Source organism: Ammodytes marinus (genome assembly GCF_949987685.1).
Source record: "Ammodytes marinus genome assembly, chromosome: 12".
Taxonomy (NCBI): domain Eukaryota; kingdom Metazoa; phylum Chordata; class Actinopteri; order Uranoscopiformes; family Ammodytidae; genus Ammodytes; species Ammodytes marinus.
Genome location: NC_137216.1, coordinates 473,790 through 495,231, shown reverse-complemented (window position 1 = coordinate 495,231; position 21,442 = coordinate 473,790). Strand labels below are relative to the sequence as shown.

The window sequence follows — 21,442 nt, the reverse complement described above, 5'->3', positions numbered from 1 at the left end:
AAATCAACTGTTGAAACAGATAAAACAAATTATTTGACAAATTTTGTATGTGCAAAAGTTTGTGAACCCTGAGCTGCATTGCTTAAAGCGGCAACGAGTAACATTTAAATATCTTTTAAACAGCCTCATGTTTCCTCTCATAATCATAAATTACCTTTAACAGCAAACGAGACCATCAGTGCAAAGAAAGACGTTTTTATATAGTTTTTATTACTGCATTTGATCTGGTCGTACACCCAGTCCGATTTTCGGTTCACGCGTGCATGCTCTATGGTCACATATCCGTATTGGTCGCAGATTTCAGTGTGGCGCAGGAACGTGATTTGAGAAGCCTATCACTCCAGGTGAGGGAAGGGGATAGGGAGACCAGATCCCAATTCACCAGATGTGGGACAGAGACTACGTTTGTGCGGGTCAATGCGGGACAAAGTGCCGTTTTTTTAGCAAAATAAACTCGTGTCACCACCGGTAATGCCAGAGACACGGCTTTCTATATTAAAAAAACACTATCTTTAGATCAGCGCGCAGCAGTTAAGTTAGCTACTGTTAAACAAATAGAGCATTAAGGCTGCGGCTTCACATTAAAAGCATTTCACTGGCTTTACATTAGCATTTCACTTGACAAACGTGAGTTGGCTTTTATTTTGAAGTAACAGGAAGACAAACGCTGAAGCACTGCAGGCAGCACCTTCACAGAGCCACTGAGCCCAGCAGCCCGATACACACACACAGACAAACACACACACAGACAAACGGAGACTGCTGTCTCCTCACAGCTATCGGATAAATGCCAGATTATAAAACACACATTTAAAAAGGGGGGCTCACTTTCAATAACAATGCTTCTAACTTCTAGGGTGACCAGATCGCATTTCCATTACTTTTCACACGTCCCGCAAATTGAGACGTTGTCCCGCGGGAGCCTTGTTTGAGACAGTTATTTGTCGTCATAATGACTAACGGGGCTGAACCATGGGCTGAACCATCAAAGAAAAAAAAGAAAATGCAATGAAGAAAAGGTAAAAGGGAGAGTGATAGGCGGGCGGGAGGGCGTTGCCAAGCAACGTATACACAATTTCACAGAGTGAACCTAGACTGCAGTGTTTACTCCTAAATGAATGAGCGGTAGCCTACTAAAACAAAGTTTACTTTGCCTCACCAGCATCATCAGATGACCATTATTCATCTGAAATAGTCATTATTTACAACAACATAAACACATTACCTCATCGTGATCCATAACTAACTGCCGTCTCTCGTTCATTCGCTTTGTGTGGGGACACATACTCGTTCAGCTCCGTGAGAGGTGACAATGGATCAACTCATTGCAATTAGGTGTAGTTGATGCTGTGTCACTAACCACTCTCACCGAGCCGAAAAGAGTCCGGTGCCCTCACACTTTCAACACACGGACACGCACTATATTGCTTCCTGATTATTTGAATCTTGCACCCCCTGCACGAGCTTCACGACAGCTGGCGTCGTAAAAATACTACCGCTTTTGTTCAAAGGTGTCGCCAACGTGCCGACTTACTCGTTGTAGCTTTAAATCGAGCAAGGTAAACACAGTCAGGTGGGCCAAATCGAGTGATGAAATAGACCAATGTAATGAGAGATCTTTAGGGAAGAAATTGGACGGCACTAGATAAAACAAAGATAAAACCAGGTCAGTTTAGGCCCACCAAACTGAACCCATACAGGTCAGACATGCTCAAAGGAGAAAAAATCTAAGAGGATCTCAGGAATAGAGTTTTGATGTTGCACATTTGTCTGGGGACAGCTATAAATTCATATAAAAAAGTTTGAGCTCAATCGGTCCACCGTGAGGCAAATCATCTACAAATGGAGAGCTTTAAGAGTGACTTAACTGCCTAGAAGTGGACTTCCTTCAACAATATCCTCAAGTGCCACAAGAAAAGGGATTTTTCACGTAAAAGCCAACCCAAACATTACATCTGGAGATTTGCCACCACCATTCTTCACTTGGGAGAAGGTTCTCTTGGTGGTAGGCAGAGTTGCGTTTTTGCCCAAACATGGCGGTTTTGGTTGTGACCAAACAGTTCAATTTTGGACAAATCTGTCCACAGAAAAGACTTCAGGTATCTCCAGGTGCTCCCTGGCAAAGTTGTGACAAGCACTTTTGTTCTTTTTTGAGAGCAGAGGCTTCTTCAGCAACCTTCCCTTGAAAGCCATGTTGACTTATTCTTATTCTTATTGTGGAACCATGCACATCTGTCCCAGATGCTACAAGATTGGTCTGCAAATCACTAGATGTAATGTTTGGGTTGGCTTTTAACTGAAAAATAACTTTTCTTGTGGTGCTTATGGATATTTTTGAAGGAAGTCTACTTCTAGGCAGATATTCAGTCACTCTTAAAGCTCTCCATTTGTAGATGATTTGCCTCACGGTGGACCGATGGAGCTCAAACTTTTTTTAAATTAATTTATAGCTGTCCCCAGACAAATGTGCAGCATCACAACTCTATTCCTGAGATCCTCTGAGATTGTTTTCCCTTTTGGCATGTCTGACCTGTATGGGTTCACTTTGGTGTGCCTAAACTGACCTGGTTTGATCTAGTGCCGCCCAATTTCTTCCCTAAAGATCTCTCATTACATTGGTCCATTACATCACTCACCACCTGATTGTGTTTACCTTGCTCCATTTAAGCAATGCAGCTCAGGGTTCACAAACTTTTGCAGATACAACATTTGTCAAATAATTAGTTTTATCTTTTTAACAGTTGATTTCTGGAAAAGAAAAATGTTGAATTGATAAACAAACATCTGTTATTTCATATAAAATACTGGTATTGATAAAAATGAATTGATAATGGTTCAAATAAATAAAATTCCAAAAGGCTCAAGGGGTTCACAAACTTTCACACAGCACTGTATATATATTTCACTGGCTCAATATAGGCTCCTAATCTTTGAAGGCCCCGAACAACATTATTTAAAAAAAATAAACAATTGACTGGCTCATTATAGGCTACTAACCTTCGTGGGGGGTGGGGGGCATACAGAGATCAGGGGCCTATCATGCACCAGTACATTTTTGTAGATTTTTTTAAACCTGTAGATTTTTTTTAACCTGTACATTTTTTTAATGTGTCTCCGAATTATTCCAGAAAATAGTACTAAATAGCTCACATTGGACGCAGCTGACTTAGCCTTAGTTTTCTTCTCAAAATGCACCAGATTGATAGCCTGGAAATCCAGACCCATATCTAGAACGATAGAGGGTCTGGCCACGATCAATAGTAATTCCCAACTCAAGTGGCGGCTCCTACTCGTGCATTTCAAATGCCATTGCACGCAATTGGATAGCACTACAACCAATCAGAGCAATGAACAAGGTGACGTATTAAACCCTGTTCGTTTAGCGAGGATTAACTGTTAAATTAAACTTTTGCCGTGGTCAGTCGGCAAAACAGAATATTCCTCTTACTTGCTTATGAAAGATTTGAGTGCCGCCTTCCAAATCGTAAAGGGTCAAGGCCAAAGCCGTCTCAAACTCAAACAACATATCCGCAGCCATCTTTGATGTTTACTATCTCGTCTTCGACTGTGCACGCACAGCACTGTCGTCAGCACGTCCGCCCCTGAGCACCATACATAGGGCTCTGGGCCGCCCATATCAGATAAAACCAATTGAAATGTAGCTCAGGATTTCTTGACATATTTAAAGACCAGGCGCAGCAAATTTAATTTGCCAGCGCCTAGCGGCATGTCTGGATTTCCAGGCTACCAGATTGATACATTTTACTTTAAAAGCTTCAAATTTTTCTTCTGGGGGGGGCATGCCCTCAGGCCCCGTGGAAGGTCCTGACTCCCCACCACAGTCTCCAAAATTCCTTTGAGAAATAATGTATTACCTTAAAATGATTTGCTTATTAATCGAACAAAATATTACACATTGTTGTAAGACGGCCACTCAGGGGGCTTACGAAACCTCTCAGCCCCAGGGCCTAATGGCAGGTTGAGGCGGCCTGGCAATATGGGTTCATGAAGTTTTGCAAGGTACACCAACTTATATTGCACATATAAAGAATTACCAATATATGTTTAAATAAATATATGTTTTGCATTTTCATAGTAGGTAGATCATCCTGACTTGGTCAAAAGCTAAAAGTAGCTCACAAGCTGGTCACCCCTGCTTTAGACTGACACCCGGTGTCTGCTCTGCAAGTCTCAAGCCGATCAGCTAAGCATACAGCTGTTTGACATGGAGATGAAAAACGAAACTGAAACTAAACTATCCTGACCTGGCTGACTTAAGGTGGAGCAACCAAATATAAATTAATAAATATTGTACTAAACTGTAACACAAGTAATGTGTTGTGGAATAAGGGTGTGACAACAAGCAGTGGTAAAACATAGTAATGTATTATGCTGTTCTTGGTCTGACTGTTTTGCAGATGAAGAGGCTCCATGGGTGGCGGCCGTGGTTACATTTGTCGTAATGGCAATGGCAGTGGCTCTGGTAGTGGTCACAGTGGTTTATCGCAAAAGCATATCCCACTTTCTCTGCCCAAGAGATGCACTGCCTCAGCACTTTAAAGAGGTGTGTATGTATGTATTAAAGTGTCTGAATGGATTTGTTTCTACACAATTGTTTGTAATGACTTATTCACTTTTAAACCCCTTCAAGTCTTTTAGGCAGTATTTACACTACATTGCTGTAGTGACACATCTCCAATGTTTTCCTATTGTGTGCCACAGATCCGATATATGTTTCTCTTACAGTATTCTCTAAAGATAATAGTGATTTATGTGAAATCATTTAAACTTTGAAGATTTTAAATATCAAGAGTTTAAATGTTATGTTATATTGCTTGTTGCTAGTGCTTTGTAAGTCTGTGTGTTGTGTGTGTGAATGTGTGTCTTTCTCATTGAAATATGTTGCTATAGTTTTTCACCAACAAGCTTTTGTTGGTGTTAGGGAGTTTTGTTGTTGAGATAAACTGCATCGCACAGATGTATGTTGGATTAAGAATTTTGAACATGTGGCTTCAGTTGTATTCATATGTATGCATATTTGTATTCATACAGTAATAGTGCCTTCTTCTGAGTTTATTTATACTCCTTCCTGCCCACCAGATGGCACCCACAAACTCATCAATGTATGTAGTCATGCAGAAGACCCACCCACCTGAGGAGATCTACCATCAGGTGACTGTGGAAGAAGGTTACCCTCTGGAGGCAGGAGAGACTAGCTACAGCAAACAGCCTGACGTCGCAGTGGAGGAGAGATAAAAGGAAGAGGGAAAGGCTCAAACTCTAAAGGCCAGAACACACCAGTCCGACTACAGACCGTCGCCAGAAAATGGAGTCTGACGATTCAGGCGGTCAAAAAAGTGCGAAGAACACACCAAGCCGACTACTGACTTGCCGTACGTTCTGTGCTTGCGCCGGATGAAATTAAGTAGGCTGTTATCATAACATAGGCCGTCATTATAACGGAGAGAATGCATGCTGCAGTGCACACACACACACACACACACCTCTGTGGCCGCTCCTCGCCCAAACTACCTCGACTATATCAGAAAACGTCATGCATGGACAATCTAATGTTGTGTGCTGATTGTGTTTAGCCTACAAAGGCTAACAATCCGAACATTCTCCGATTCTGTTGATAGCTTAAAAATCCTAAATCATGTTTGACAAAAGTGAAAGTAATATTTGCTCCGCTGCCGTGGCAGAGCAGAGACGTGGCGAGCCCTCCACCAATCAGATTCCTCCGGCTGAATGACTGGCCGACGCCGATTTAACATGTTGAATCGGCTGGAAAAAAAGCCCGACGACATCTACGACGGCCGACGTCAACGAACACACCAAACAGATTTGTGTCTCCGCCCCCTCCGGACTCTCCGACCATGTCCGACGCCCGATTATCGGGCCGGTGTGTCCTGGCCTTAAGAAGCAATGAAAAAGAGTCAATCTGCAGGATGCTATCATTCGGGACTTTTTACAGCAAGTGCTATCTAAAAAGACACTGAGAAACAGTTAAAGTCAATTCATGCCTGATGCAACAAATTCTGCAGCAGTCCCATATTATTCCTCGGAAGAGGCGTAACTTTGAAGTGATTGTATGGCAGAGCCACAGAAGCATGTTGTAGAGGATTGATACCTCTTCCAAGTGAAGTTATTTTCTTGTTATACAGTCCTATCGATGCTCAGATGGTTAAAACGTCTTCTACATAACTGAAGGAGCATTACACGCCCCAATGGAGCTGCCCAACGCTAAAGTATGTTACCATGATGCCATTAGATGCCTATGCACCTTTGACCATGAATTATTCTGTATTTAAGTATGCATGTGGATTTAAAAAACTGCAATTAGTGGACTCATTTTGTGAAGCATACTAATAGTTTTAGTATGTTCAAAATATGTATCATATATGTATATGTATGTTGTACTCAGTTGAACTTTATAATAGTCATTATTTAAACATGTGCTAAAGGTTGGTGTGTCTCTGTTGGTTCCGATTGGTTGTTTTGATAAAATGTGTCAATGAGCAAGCATGTTAATAATATTTTTAGCAAATATTTTTGCTAACAAAAATATATATTTTAGGGCTGTCAAAATGATTGTGTTAATTTTGGAGATTAAATAAAATTATGTAAACCAAAGGGCAAAATCTTTCGCCGTTAACGCAGTTTTGTTTACTTCCTCTCACGTCTTCACATGTGCAGCCAAACTACACAAAGCGAGCCGCCTGGTTCTTACAGTCACTGAGAAGGGTCCGGCTGCAGCCTGTAGCCACACATGCGCTCTCCGCCCACCTATGCTCAAAGCCCACTGTTTGTGACAGACTATATACAGGTCCTTCTCATATAATTAGCATATTGTGATAAAGTTGATTATTTTCCATAATGTAATGAAAATAATTTAACTTTCATATATTTTAGATTCATTGCACACCAACTGAAATATTTCAGGTCTTTTGTTGTTTTAATACTGATGATTTTGGCATACAGCTCATGAAAACCCCAAATTCCTATCTCAAAAAATTAGCATATCATGAAAAGGTACTCTAACCGAGCTCTTAACCTAATCATCTGAATCAACTAATTAACTCTAAAAACCTGCAAAAGATTCCTGAGGCTTTTAAAAACTCCCAGCCTGGTTCATTACTCAAAACCGCAATCATGGGTAAGACTGCCGACCTGACTGCTGTCCAGAAGGCCATCATTGACACCCTCAAGCAAGAGGGTAAGACACAGAAAGAAATTTCTGAGCGAATAGGCTGTTCCCAGAGTGCTGTATCAAGGCACCTCAGTGGGAAGTCTGTGGGAAGGAAAAAGTGTGGCAGAAAACACTGCACAACCAGAAGAGGTGACCGGACCCTGAGGAGGATTGTGGAGAAGGGCCGATTCCAGACCTTGGGGGACCTGCGGAAGCAGTGGACTGAGTCTGGAGTAGAAACATCCAGAGCCACCGTGCACAGGCGTGTGCAGGAAATGGGCTACAGGTGCCGCATTCCCCAGGTCAAGCCACTTTTGAACCAGAAACAGCGGCAGAAGTGCCTGACCTGGGCTACAGAGAAGTAGCACTGGACTGTTGCTCAGTGGTCCAAAGTTTTTTCGGATGAAAGCAATTTTGCATGTCATTCGGAAATCAAGGTGCCAGAGTCTGGAGGAAGACTGGGGAGAAGGAAATGCCAAAATGCCTGAAGTCCAGTGTCAAGTACCCACAGTCAGTGATGGTCTGGGGTGCCATGTCAGCTGCTGGTGTTGGTCCACTGTTTATCAAAGGCAGGGTCAATGCAGCTAGCTATCAGAAGATTTTGGAGCACTTCATGCTTCCATCTGCTGAAAAGCTTTATGGAGATGAAGATTTCATTTTTCAACAAGACCTGGCACCTGCTCACAGTGCCAAAACCACTGGTAAATGGTTTACTGACCATGGTATTACTGTGCTCAATTGGCCTGCCAACTCTCCTGACCTGAACCCTATAGAGAATCTGTGGGATATTGTGAAGAGGAAGTTGAGAGACACCAGACCCAACACTGTGGATGAGCTTAAGGCCGCTATCGAAGCATCCTGGGCCTCCATAACACCTCAGCAGTGCCACAGGCTGATTGCCTCCATGCCACGCCGCATTGAAGCAGTCATTTCTGCGAAAGGATTCCCGACCAAGTATTGAGTGCATAACTGAACATAATTATTTGAAGGTTGACTTTTTTGTATTAAAAACACTTTTCTTTTATTGGTCGGATGAAATATGCTAATTTTTTGAGATAGGGATTTTTGGTTTTTCTTTACTTTTTTGCCAAAATCATCAATATTAAAACAATAAAAGGCTTGGACTACTTCAGTTGTGTGTAATGAATCTAAAATATATGAAAGTCTAATGTTTATCAGTACATTACAGAAAATATTGAACTTTATCACAATATGCTAATTATATGAGAAGGACCTGTATATGATGCTTTCTGTCACTCAGTTGAATGATGAGAAAATGCATCCCCGGGTAAGCTCGCAATAGCAGGTGTGTGGTCTAATATTTGGTTTGTTTGTTTGTTTAGGATTCATATGAGTGGCAATGACGTGCCCAGACCAAGCTGTGTGTGTGTGTGTGTGTGTGTGTGTGTGTGTGTGTGTGTGTGTGTGTGTGTGTGTGTGTGTGTGTGTGTGTGTGTGTGTGTGTGTGTGTGTGTGTGTGTGTGTGTGTGTGTGTGTGTGTGTGTGTGTGTGTGTGTGTGCGCGCTGTTATTACTCATGTTATGTGATGGGTCTGATCTCCAACAATGACGAGTCAGCGTACAGGGAGGAAGTCCAGAGGCTCACAGCTTGGTGTTCAGCAAATAACCTCCTGCTGAACACCAGCAAAACCAAGGAGATGGTGTTCGACTGGAGCAGGACGAGAGGTGACCTCGCCCCTCTGCAGATAGACGGGGTCGGCGTGGAGAGGGTCTCCTCCTTTAAGTTTCTGGGGCTGCAGGTCAGTAAGGACCTAACCTGGCACACCAACACGGCTGCGGTGGTTGGAAAGGCTCAGCAGAGGCTTTACTTTTTAAGACTGTTGAGAAAATGCCAGGTGGAGACTAAGCTGCTGCAGACCTTCTACCACTCTGTCATTGAAAGCGTTGTTGGGTATGGCATAACAGTGTGGTACGCAAACTGCGCAGCCAAAGACAGGAAAACCCTACAGGGGGTTATAAAGACAGCAGGAAAAATCATTGGCTGCCCCCTGCCCTCCTTGGAGGACATCGCAACCTCCCGTGGACTAAATAGGGCAAGGAGCATCATGGCTGACCCATCCCACCCAGGCCACAGCCATTTCCAACTCCTCCCTTCCGGTAGGAGATACAGGTCCCTTGGGAGCCGAACAAACAGGCTACGGAATACGTTTTACCCCTGGGCTATTCGCCTATTAAATGCCTGAACCCCCGCCCCCCGCCCCCCTCCGTCCCCCCGTCCCCTACTGGACATAAGAAATCCTCTATTTTTTTAAAAACAGACACTCAGATTTTTTATTTAGCATAGTTTATTAAATTATTGTTGTCTATTGTTGTCTGTGTATGCATGTATGCTAATTTGCACTGTGGGTGGTGAGCACCACCCTAATTTCGTTGTACTGTTTGCACAATGACAATAAAGACTGAATCTGAATCAGGGGACATTTTTCTGATTACACTTGATATTGTTTGTTTGTGTGTGTGTGTCTGATTGCTACTGTTGAAAGCAAATACATTTTCTACCAAATTGTTTTTCATAGCACTCATCTATCTTACCCTTCTAAGTGGAGCCGAAACTATGGTGTCAAGAAAATGTACACCACTGTCCCCTTTGCAAAATGAAAGGTGCATACCATCAAATAGTTCCACATTTACAGGCCAATAATCTCTATGTTATAAACCATGTAGGTAATTATGATTGAAATTATTAAATTTTTTCATTCAAAAGAGACACCGATTTTTATATCGTAGACTTTTTTAAGAAGTCTATCTAATGAAACGTTTACAATTGTTTTACAGGTTTCAGCATTTACCTGTGCAACATAGGCTGTGAAACAAAGGGACATTACCACTGTTGCTACTGCATAAAATCTTTCACAAGGAATTACATTTTCCTAAAACACTTAAAACAATGCAGTATTGCCTCCTCCAAGCCTCCTGCATTGACTGGACCCTGTGAGCCTCCTGTAGTAACTTGGCCCGCCAAGCCTCCTGCATAGACTGACCAAGCCAAGCTTCTTGCCCCAGTTCAAATATATCACTCAAGAGTGAAGAAAACAACATGTTGATTTTGTAACTTAAAATTAAATTAAAAAAATTAAAAACTGCATATAAGAAGGCATCACTCGAACACAATTGTTGATATAAATGAACATACGTGTCTGTCATCTGTATGTCTCGACAATAGGAAGGGAATATTTGCAGTGGCAAAATCTGCAACTGGGCCGAGATATCCTATTCATGTACAAAAACGCACGTGGGGCAACTTGTGAATTGATCAAATTCAAACATGCAGGTGAATTCTCGCAAAGGAGTGGCCTAATGGGATTTGAATGTAACCATCTACGATCTTTGGCCTTTTGTCCAGCTATAGCTGCAGACATCACGATGAGCGACAAAGTCCTAAGAGAGATGGCGGTGACAAAATGGTTTGATGAGGGTACAATGAAGTCATGCTTGCAACACAAACACATGTCAGAGACAGAGGGCTCTCCTTTAAAGGGCTACTTCACCGGTTGGAATATGAAGGTGTATTGAACTCGGAGATCCTATGAAGTATAAATGTGCAAAGAAAATTAAAATCGGATCATCCTAGCCTGAGAAAAGGCAGAAAGAGTGTTGTATGGTCTCACTGTCTCCGATTTAAAGGGGACATATTATGAAAAACCAAACATTGCCGGTGTTTGGGCACACTGTTTAGGTTATTGGCGTCCCTACCAGCACACACAAGCTTCAAAAAGACAAATATGTCAGTTTCTTCTGGGACACTTATTTCGAAAAAGGGGGGATTTGAAGGTTTGTTCCAAAATACACCGACTGATGACGAAATCGGTCGGTTTTCATTATCATAAATACTCCCACGGGAAAGCTCACCAGAAACTCGGCAGTTGATTGGCAAATCAAGACGCCCCGTTGGTAACCACACACACCTGGCTGAGCCTCCACTCGCTCATGCAACAACAAGCTGCAGTGTGAGCTCAACCTCAAACTACCATCACACCCCAGCCTCGAAGCACACTAGGGCTGAATGGATTTACTTCATTTTTTGTTAGGCTATCTCCAGCAAAGGTTTGCAATCTGTTAGTGTGATCAAAGCCTTTTTACTGGAGTGTGGAGGAGACTGTGCCAGGAAGACTGAGAGACACCATCCGTCCAAAATGTAAGTAGTCCTATTTTAAAAATAATTATGTCCGTAATGTGCTTTATTTTATCCCTCCTATAATAACCAACACCGACTGAAATGAGAGAATGCGGGGTTTAGTCATTAGCATTAGCGCCCGTTAGCTTTACCGTTAGCTTTATGCTAACGGTTAGAGCTGTGAGTCTTTTGCAGTGACTGTTATTTGGCTCTTTTGTGAGCTCACGTTAGTCCTGCCATGACAGCCCCTGTGTGAAAAACAGACGGTGAAACTGTAGGGTGTGTTGGAAACTGAAGAGTATTTTTTTTAATAGCTTCATCCTGCTACCTGCTGATTGTATAGCTCAAGTACACACCGCAATAAGTCTGCGGACTGTGTGTAGTACAAGCAGCAGTGGGCCTGTTGCATGATCTCCAATGTAATGTACACATAGACAGGAATACTGTAAGTTGTCTCTGCTGGTGTTTGTTTCCTGTCCATTATATTTCAAAAAGCACACAGTATCACTCAGAACTTGTTGCTTATTGAGCCAGGGCTATACTGAATTTGTTGTAGCTTTGCTATAACAGATGTATGATGTAGGCCTATACATGTCAGCTAGGCTACATGATGTAACATTGAATGTGCCATGTTTTACAGGTATCTGAGTGACCTGATGGAGCCGGACAGAGCCACCAAGACCGTCACACTATCCGTTCCTTCAGAGGAGGATGTGTTCACTGGGTGGGACAGGTGGTCTTCTTCAGGGCCCAACAACATCTGGACAGTTACATAAAAGTTATGGCTTTGCTTCTGTTTGATATGTACACTTCATATTTTCATTCCACTGGCTACGAATAAACTGCTTTATTTTTAAGGATGTTTTTGGTCTTTTTAAAATGTAATGATACTGTTTTATCAGAGAAAATCTTCAGCGAGATGAAAATGTGAGTTTCAAGTAATCCTTTACTACAGGTAGCAAACAGTGACAGTAAGCAACACAATACATTTTTTAACGGTAAAACTTTATTATGAATGAGTGATCACAATACAAACTAGAAAATCCCGCGGAGATTTTGAAAGTACGGGCCGCCCTGCGGAGGCCACCAATCCCCGCGTCGGCGGCGCCCCGCCCGTCGGCCGGGCCCGAAAGCTTCTACGAACCTCCGGTGTGCGGAGCGTGGCCAATCAAACTTTCTTCAGTCGGGGCTTAATAACAGCGCCCCCTAGCGGAAATTAAAAAAACTGTCCGAGAGGCTATATTGTAGAGCACCATGAGCTGTACAAGTGTAATACATTTCAAGTCAATCAGAGTCAGGTGACTTTTGTGGCGCCCCCTATGGGTTAATCTCGATAAGCTTCGAGGGACATGCTACCACACGACTTCTGCACATACCCAGCAAGTTTGATGATGATAGGACCTATGGTTAAGGAGTTATGGCCAATTTGTTAATAAGCCCCGCCCCTGCGTAAACGTTTTGGGCAATGGCGGCGAAAAAAATAATCATGGCTGACCCCTATTGTCCGAGAGGCTATATTGTAGAGCACCATGAGCTGTACATGTGTAAGAAATTTCAAGTCAATCAGAGTCAGGGGGCATTTGTGGCGCCCCCTATGGTAGAGCACCCTAACATACACCTGTGTGAGAAATTTCAAGTGAATCGGACTTACGGTGTGCGGGGCGTGGCCTCTCAAAGTTATTTCAGTCGGGTCTTCATAACAGCGCCCCCTAGCGGAAATTCAAAAAACTGTATAATAGCACACCCCGCGGGGTGGGGATGCACGTTGTGTGAAATGTTTGCATGTCTGCGGTGTGGGAGGATTAGCAGCTAGAAAAGTGAGGAAGAAGAAAAAGAAGAAAAAGTATGGTGGAGAGCAGGGGTGTAAAGTAGCGAATTACATTTACTCGCGTTCCTGTAATTGAGTAGTTTTTTCGTGTAGGGGAAGGTGGGGTGATTTGTGCAACTTTTTACTCAAAGTGATTTTAAAGTGAGGCCTTGACAGTTATGTCTCCAACTCAAATATGTACATATATTTCAGGATGTTGTGCATCCCTGGCAATAAAAACTTTGGATCTGGAATAAACTGTTTAAGAAATATAGCTTTCGGAAAAAAAGTTGTCTTGTCGCACAAATCACCCCACGTAGTGGGGTGATTTGTGCGTCATTGTGTCACAATGACAAAGTCACCATCATCATCTTTCTGGCCATCTGAACTCTCATCAGTGGTGTCGTTAAGTGGAATTGAGATGTCACTCTCTTCTGAGCTACTGTAGACAATCACTTTCTTTTGGTGACCAGCGTATACAGCCATGCCACTGGCACAACTCTCAGAAATGTACTTTGCACTAGTTGCTCCGTGCTTGTGGAACCAACTGCCACCTGACAAATGTGATTCCCCCTACATTTCTGCCTTTAAATCAAGGCTCAAAACCCATATGTACACCCTGGTGTTTCCTCCCCATTAACCTCTGCACTACTTACTTACCTCTGCACTACTATCTGTGTTTATGTGGATGTATGGGCTTTACGTCTTTTATTTTGGTTATTGTTATTTTACCTTCATTGTTTACCTACTGAATGCACTATGTACAGCACTTTGGACAGTGCAAACTGTCATAAATGTGCTTTTATAAATACATTTTACTTACTTACTTACTTATAACTCACCCAGGCCCTTGCGCACAAATCACCCCATCCCCAGAATTTTGGATAATAGGCATGATGCAGCAATTTAGGGTTGACATTGTGCTAATTATATAGACTCAAAGTGTAGCATACCAAAGCACTAAAACATGTGTCAAATGTTTTCAAACGTGTCTATAATTGTTCAGACACAATAATCAAAAAACCTTGATCATGGAAATTTTACTTTGAAAGGCAAAACACAGTTTTTTGAGCTTAAATGTGCTTATATCTTATTCCTTGTGTCTCCCTTCTTTACAGGATGAGTCAAATGGATGGCTCTTCTTAAATATGTGGTCACATTTCCAATTTCTTCCACGGTTTTCTAGAAACAATGGGTTTTGCAACTTCCAAAATGCACAAATCACCCCACCTTCCCCTACTTGTAATTTTTTAAGTGATTTTTAAAACCTATACTTTTACTTTTACTTTGAGTATGTTTATTGTGAAGTATTGTACTTCGCTACATTTCATATCACCTGCGTTACTGAGTAAAAAAATAGATAGGGAAAGGAGAGAAAAGAAAAGAAATATCGCGGGGGGCTTTTATTTTTACGGCACAATACCGGAAACTAACACAGTGAATGATCGACAGGAGGAGAGAACACATTGCGACTACATGATAACAACAAACATTGCTTCCCTTTATCATTAAAACAAAATAATCCTAGTTAAACTCTAATTGTACCGCACGTGAAGACGTGAAGGCTTTTAAATGCAGCAAACCTTTCATCCAGCCGTGCGATCGGCCCCTCCCTCACCTGATAGTTTAGCTTTCAGTTTAACAGTGCAGAGTAGGATGGAGACGGTGCGTGTTGCTGGGAGCTTTGAAAAACTTCCAGAAGACGGCAGAAAGGCAGCCTTTGGTCGAGAAGAAAGGTAAAACCAATAGACTAAAATAATGTGCAAGATATGTTACCCGCGGACACGCGAGTCAGATGACATACGCGACCGTGCGAGAGAGAGAGAAAAAAGGCATATGCGACCCAGCTGCACCTCAAAACATCACGACCAATTAGTTTACTCACTTTAAGTTGAATCCTAGTGGTCTATGACCAAGCAATAAAGGAATAAAAAACACAGGAAGATTAAAGCTCCTTGACTCTTGCCACCACAACAGTCATCAATTAAGAACACTGTGTTGAGATAGGCAAGAATATTGCAACTTTTCATTGTACATATCTTGTTCTTAGGAGAATGTGAAATGTATATTTCTTGTTTTCGTAGGGAAAAGTATGATATTTTTAATAAGACAGGCAAGGTAACAAGTGACCTTTAATATTAAGGTAGAATCACTAAAAGTGTTGTATTCAAGTTTTTATCCTGAAATATATACATAATTGTGAATTCCTAAAGCCTCTCTGAAAAGGCATGCCTGGGCTTTTCCTGGGACAGGTCAGGGGTGAGAGAGACAAGGGGGGCAGTGGGTCCTTGAGCTGGACACACACACACACACACACCCTCATCTTCCCCCCACCCTCTCTCCTCCTAATACACACACCCACTCTCTCTGTCTTCAGACTATATAAAGCCAGGGTTTTGAGCAAGAAGGTCTGCTGGTTTTTGGGGAAGTTTTGACTGTTCCACTTTTTTGTTCTTTTAGCATGGACGAAAAACTTAGAAGAAAAACTCGAAAGAAACACTCTGAATCTTTTTGAGTGCAAAATACTTAGAAAAATTGAGGGGAGTTATTTTTTCTTTTTAAGAAGGGGAAGAAGCTCTGAACCAATTCTTCTTTTTTCTGTGAAGATTGGTAAGGAAACATTTGGGTTACTAATAGGAATTAATTGATGAACCAGGTTGTGGAATTGCATCAAGTTGAAGTTTTGAGCTGTTATGACCAACTTTTCCTGAGTTTATGGGTCGCAAAATCACCATTGTTATAAGAGTTTGAAGAAATTCAAATTAATATGACTTTGGTAGAAAGCTCGGCCATAACCAATAAAGGATATTTAAAGTTGTGTAAACGGTGAATAAACTTTTATACTTGATAGCGTTCCGAATAGGAGCTTTTATGGATCAACAAGGTTTTAAAGCTGTGGAACCAACTTTTCCTGAATGTATGGGTCGCAAAATCACCATTGTTATAAGAGTTTGAAGAAATTCAAATTTATATGACTTTGGTAGAAAGCTCGGCCATAACCAATAAAGGATATTTAAAGTTGTGTAAACAGTGGACAAACCTTATTGAAGAGAACTCATGAACTAAATTCAATGTAAACAAAATACATAAAACACATAAGTTAAGTCTTATACTTCTCTACATATATTAATCACATTAATGGGAGTGTAGGTACTTATTTTCCTTCCTTTCATTTTATTTTATCTTTTCTTTCTATATTGTGAACGTATAATCTTTTTATATTGGTTAAATAAAATTTCTTGAAAACGTTATAAATCTTTGGCCTGAGTTTTTAGTTTAGAGTTGGGAACAAGGACCTAATTAGGGTTTTTCTTTAAAGAGATTGCGGCGCCTCTGAGGTAAGCAATTCAAACCTACACTACGGCTACACTACTGATAACAAAGAATACACATCCCATAAACACACTCCTTGAATTGGGAGGGAATTGCATTTATCTATTGGCCTAGCTCATCCAGGTGTATGAACTTAGTGAGGACTTAACGGTAGTCTTTTGAAGCCAGGGTAAATGTGAGGTATTCATCCACCAGAATAATTAAAAACCTATTATCTAATCTCCTCCTTTTCTAAAACTTATCTAGGATAAAGGTCTGAACTCTGGACTTAACCTAGGAAAAAAGTAGAAGTGACAATTGTAAGGGACATTAGGGGATCAACACAGGGGGAGATCTGGAGATAGGCAGGGGTCAAAGGGTCATATGCTTTAAAACCAGAGCCTTTAAGGTAATATATGGTGTGAAGGTTTCTTGATGAAAAGTAAAACCTTTTGGGAATTGTGTAAATCGGCTTTTGGTCTTTTTTTGCCATAAAAAAGTGTAAGGGTCGATGAACACATAAACTTTATAGTGGAACAGGTTTAAACAAGGAACAAATAGACTTGTCAGGCTATATTTACATGAAAACGTCCTGATATTAATTTACGGGTGTTTAATCTGGTGAAGGGAATACCGGCATATTCATTAACTGTAGCCTACAATGCAACTTGCTTATTCAGCCAGCTCCATGAGATATAAATACAATATGCCCTCACATTCCTGCTAGCAAAAGACGTGCCCTATCAACAACATTTGCAACGGTTTATTTTGATTTTGACACTTATTTAATTTAATTTAAAAAAATATGTTTTACTTAGGCTATTTGCATTTTCCTTGTTTTCAGTTCAATTAGGATAGGCTATGTTTAAAGTCATGGTTTCAAATGTTAAATAAGTGCATGTTGCAGTTCTTAAATCAATTAATAATTGTCTATAATAATTGTGATTACACAATGTCAATCATGATTATGATTTTTGTCAAAATCGAGCAGCCTAACCTTGCAATGTCCATGGTTTAGATCAAGTATACACAATTACATTATTAGAACTGCAGCTGCAGTCTGTTTAGGTCTGTAGACCGGTTAAATTCCCACATTAACAGACTATTTGCTCCATATTTGCTTATCTTAAGTATAATGACACAGTATACATCCATACATGTGTGGTGACATGATTTGTTTAATTTGTGCACTTTAATTTGTAAAAGTGTTGCATTAATTAAACAAAACTAGTTTGTCTATATATATAATGCTCTACACTGAAGAGACCCCTGCCCCCTCCTGCTGTTAAAAAGTAACTAGTAACTTGTACTTTAAGTACATTTTAAATCAGCTACTTTTTTACTTTTACTTCAGTAGATTTTTAGACCAGTACTTTTACTTTTACTTAAGTAAAATTTCATCCAAGTAATCATACTTTTACTTGAGTAGAATATTTTCTGGTGGAGAGTAATAATTACGGGCACCCGTACTTAAGAAAATCCCGCGGAGATTTTGAAAGTACGGGCCGCCCTGAGCAGGCCGCCAATCCCCGCGTTGGCGGCGCCCCGCCCGTCGGCCGGGCCCGAAAGCTTCTACGAACCTCCGGTGTGCGGGGCGTGGCCTCTCAAACTTTCTTCAGTCGGGGCTTAATAACAGCGCCCCCTAGCGGAAATTAAAAAAACTGTCCGAGAGGCTATATTGTAGAGCACCATGAGCTGTACAAGTGTAATCAATTTCAAGGCAAGTCAGGTGACTTTTGTGGCGCCCCCTATGGGTTAATCTCGATAAGCTTCGAGGGACATGCTACCACATGACTCCTGCACATACCCAGCAAGTTTGATGATGATAGGAGTTATGGCCAATTTGTTAATAAGCCCGCCCCTGCGTAAACGTTTTGGGCAATGGCGGCGAAAAAAAAAATCATGGCTGACCCCTATTGTCCGAGAGGCTATATTGTAGAGCACCATGAGCTGTACATGTGTACGAAATTGCAAGTCAATCAGAGTCAGGGGGCATTTGTGGTGCCCCCTATGGGTTAATCTCGATAAGCTTCCAGGGACATGTTACCACATGACTTCTGCACATACCCAGCAAGTTTGATGATGATAGGACCTATGGTTAAGGAGTTATGGCCAATTTGTTGATAGGCCCCGCCCCTGCGTAAACTTTTGGGTCAATGGCGGCCATGTTTTTCAAGTTGTCCTACTAATCTTTTACGGGTATGTTTATTGTAGTCCCCCGGGGCTTCACGAGAAATTTGGTGTTGATACAGTAAAATTTCAGAAAGTTGTGGATAACACCCTGTTTTTCAGTTTATGCTAATTACCGGAAAATATTCATAGGCGGACTTATATGCTTTATTGTAGAGCACCCTAACATACACCTGTGTGAGAAATTTCAAGTGAATCGGACTTACGAGCTGTGTCTTGATTAAGGGGTTGCGTTCTTGGAACCGGCCTCGTAGGCTGCATTTGAAGACCGATTGCGTCATAGCGGCGCGCAAAGGCTGTCCCATTTGCAAGGCTCCTTGCAAGGCTCCTCATAGGCGGTCGTGAAATGCAGCCTTCGTTTCACGGTTTTGAAGCAGTTTTGAAGGCTGCATCAGATGTATCCTTCGTGGCCCAACATATCCCAAGATTCATTGCGTTTTTTTCAGAGATTGCATAAAATAAAATAAATAATAACAAAACAGCAACGTGTTGCTCCATCTTCTGAACTTTTATCTTCCTTTCTTTTTTTCTTGTACTTTTTTTTCTTTTCGTCTGGTAGACAACTTATTTTTCTTTTTTCCTCCGCTGACGGGGTTGTCTCCGTTGGCAGCAATCAGGGTTGCTAGGCAGCACAGGAGCGGCGAGTCGTCACGCAAGGTAACGGCTTGTTACGTAAACCGGAAATGCTCGTAAACGGAGACCTGCGGAGACCGTCTCGTTTAACAAGGCTCGTTGGCCTTAAAACCGGCCTTAAAATCGGCCTTCATAGGCTATAGCCTTCATAGACCGCGAGACTGCGTCCTACCAAGTGCGTGGTCTCTGAATCAAGACACAGCCACGGTGTGCGGGGCGTGGCCTCTCAAACTTTCTTCAGTCGGGGCTTAATAACAGCGCCCCCTAGCGGAAATTCCAAAAATGGGAGGAGCCTAATGTGGTAAAGGGGAGGAGCTTAATGCTGTAAAGGGGAGGATCTTAATATGGTAAAGAGGAGGAGCCTAACACGGTAAATGGGAGGGGCTTAGTGTGGTAAGGGGAGGAGCCTAATGTGGTAAAGGGGAGGAGCCTAACGGAGCCTAACATGGTAAAGGGAGAGGAGTTTTATGTGGTAAGGGGAGGAGCCTAATGATGTAAAGGGGAGGAGCCTAACGTGGTAAAGGGGGAGTCTAACACTGTAAAGGGGAGGAGCCTAATGCTTTAAAGGGGAGGAGCCTAATGTGGTAAAGGGGAGGAGTGTAACACTGTAAAGGGGAGGAGCCTAACATGGTAAAGGGGAGGAGCTTAATGATGTAAATGGGAGGATCTTAATATGGTAAAGGGGAGGAGCCTAATGTGGTAAAGGGGAGGAGCCTAACATGGTAAAGGGGAGGAGTTTAACGTGGTAAGGGGAGGAGCCTAATGTTGTAAAGGGGAGGAGCCTAACGTGGTAAAGGGGGGAGCCTAACACTGTGAAAATTTTGCGTTTCTAAGTGAAACGGTGTGGGAGGAGTAGCAGCTCGAAAATGTGGTGGAAGAATAAAAAGAAGTAAGAAGTAAGAATAAGTATGGTGGAGAGTAATAATTACTTGATGATACATTATCTACTAGATCAGGGGTGGCCAACCAGTCAGAGACAAAGAGCCACATTTTTTACTGTGTTACTGCAAAGAGCCACATCGTACACACGGGTACACACAGTGGCGATTCCAGGAAATTTTGACTGGGGGTGGCCAAGGTGGGCCACAGAGTTAGAGTGGGGTGGCCATAGCACCCCTGAATGAATAGCATGTGATGTGCTGTACAACCAATTCAAAGATGATTTATAATCCCAAATGCCCAAATCATGTTAGTATCCATTGTAATGTTTGTCAGAAAACTAAACCCCTGAAGGGGGGTCTGGGGGCATCCCCCCCCAGAAGATTTTTTTGTGTTTTTAACATGTAATCTAAGCATTCTGGTGCATTCTGGTGAAGATAATAAAGGAAAAAGTCAATATTTATTTCAGTTCAGATGAATAGTAAAATTAGCAAGACAACATAACTTGCTAGCAGCCAGATGCCTAACAACTGATGACCACTAGCTTTTGACCAAATATCTTGCTAAAAAAAATAAACCTTTATTTATGAAAGTCTGCCCTTGCTAAGAACATGTTACACTCGCTAACTACAAACTTACATTTTTTTATTCAGATTTCAAAAATCTGCTGGGACACGTGCCTATACACATGCATGGGTGGCACGCATGTCACAAGCACACTTATGCTGTTTTCAAGACCTTTGCTGACCAGAGACCAGTTCTAGTGGCCACAGACCTACCATTAATTTAGTAATTGAAAATTGCAAACTGATCTCATATCAGTGGATTGGAGTGTTTGTCTGATGAACTTGGCAACTACCTATCAAAAAAAGTTAAGAAAGAAAAAAAAATACATACCATCTCTGAACTAGGATACATATCAGGAAAAAAATGTAATTAAAAAAATAAAATGAAAATAAAAAATAACATTTGAACTGGGGGGGGGGGCACTGGGGTGGCCAGTAAGATTTCAGGGGGGGAAGGGGCGTTTTTATTTTCGCAGGGAGCTTGCACATGCATGCACATTATTTATTAAAAAATAAAAATAAAAAGGGGGCCCCACACTAGGACTTGAAACGGGCCCCCAGATCGTTAAGGCCGCCCCTGTGATAATGACAGGACTGGACTCCTACAGTACTAAAGACGACAGGGCAGTCATTTTCAACAATGAACATTTTGTGCACTGCCTCACACACAAACTCTCAGTTCAACCAAGTCCACAAACAAAAATATAACAATTTAAAATAGCGTTTTTCTCT

The 21,442-nt window shown here is 41.8% G+C and overlaps 1 protein-coding gene across 1 annotated transcript in view; it reads left to right on the top strand.

Moving 5' to 3' along the window:
• The window catches only part of LOC307258244 (interleukin-10 receptor subunit beta-like), a 113,420-nt gene extending 106,902 nt beyond the window's left edge, over window positions 1–6,518 (top strand). Inside the window, exons 6-7 of the mRNA XM_080037726.1 lie at window positions 4,419–4,564; window positions 5,101–6,518. Coding sequence (XP_079893852.1) covers window positions 4,419–4,564; window positions 5,101–5,256 — 302 coding nt within the window. The 3' untranslated portion in view covers window positions 5,257–6,518. The remainder of the gene's footprint in view (window positions 1–4,418; window positions 4,565–5,100) is intronic.
• The last annotated feature ends 14,924 nt before the right edge of the window (window positions 6,519–21,442 follow it).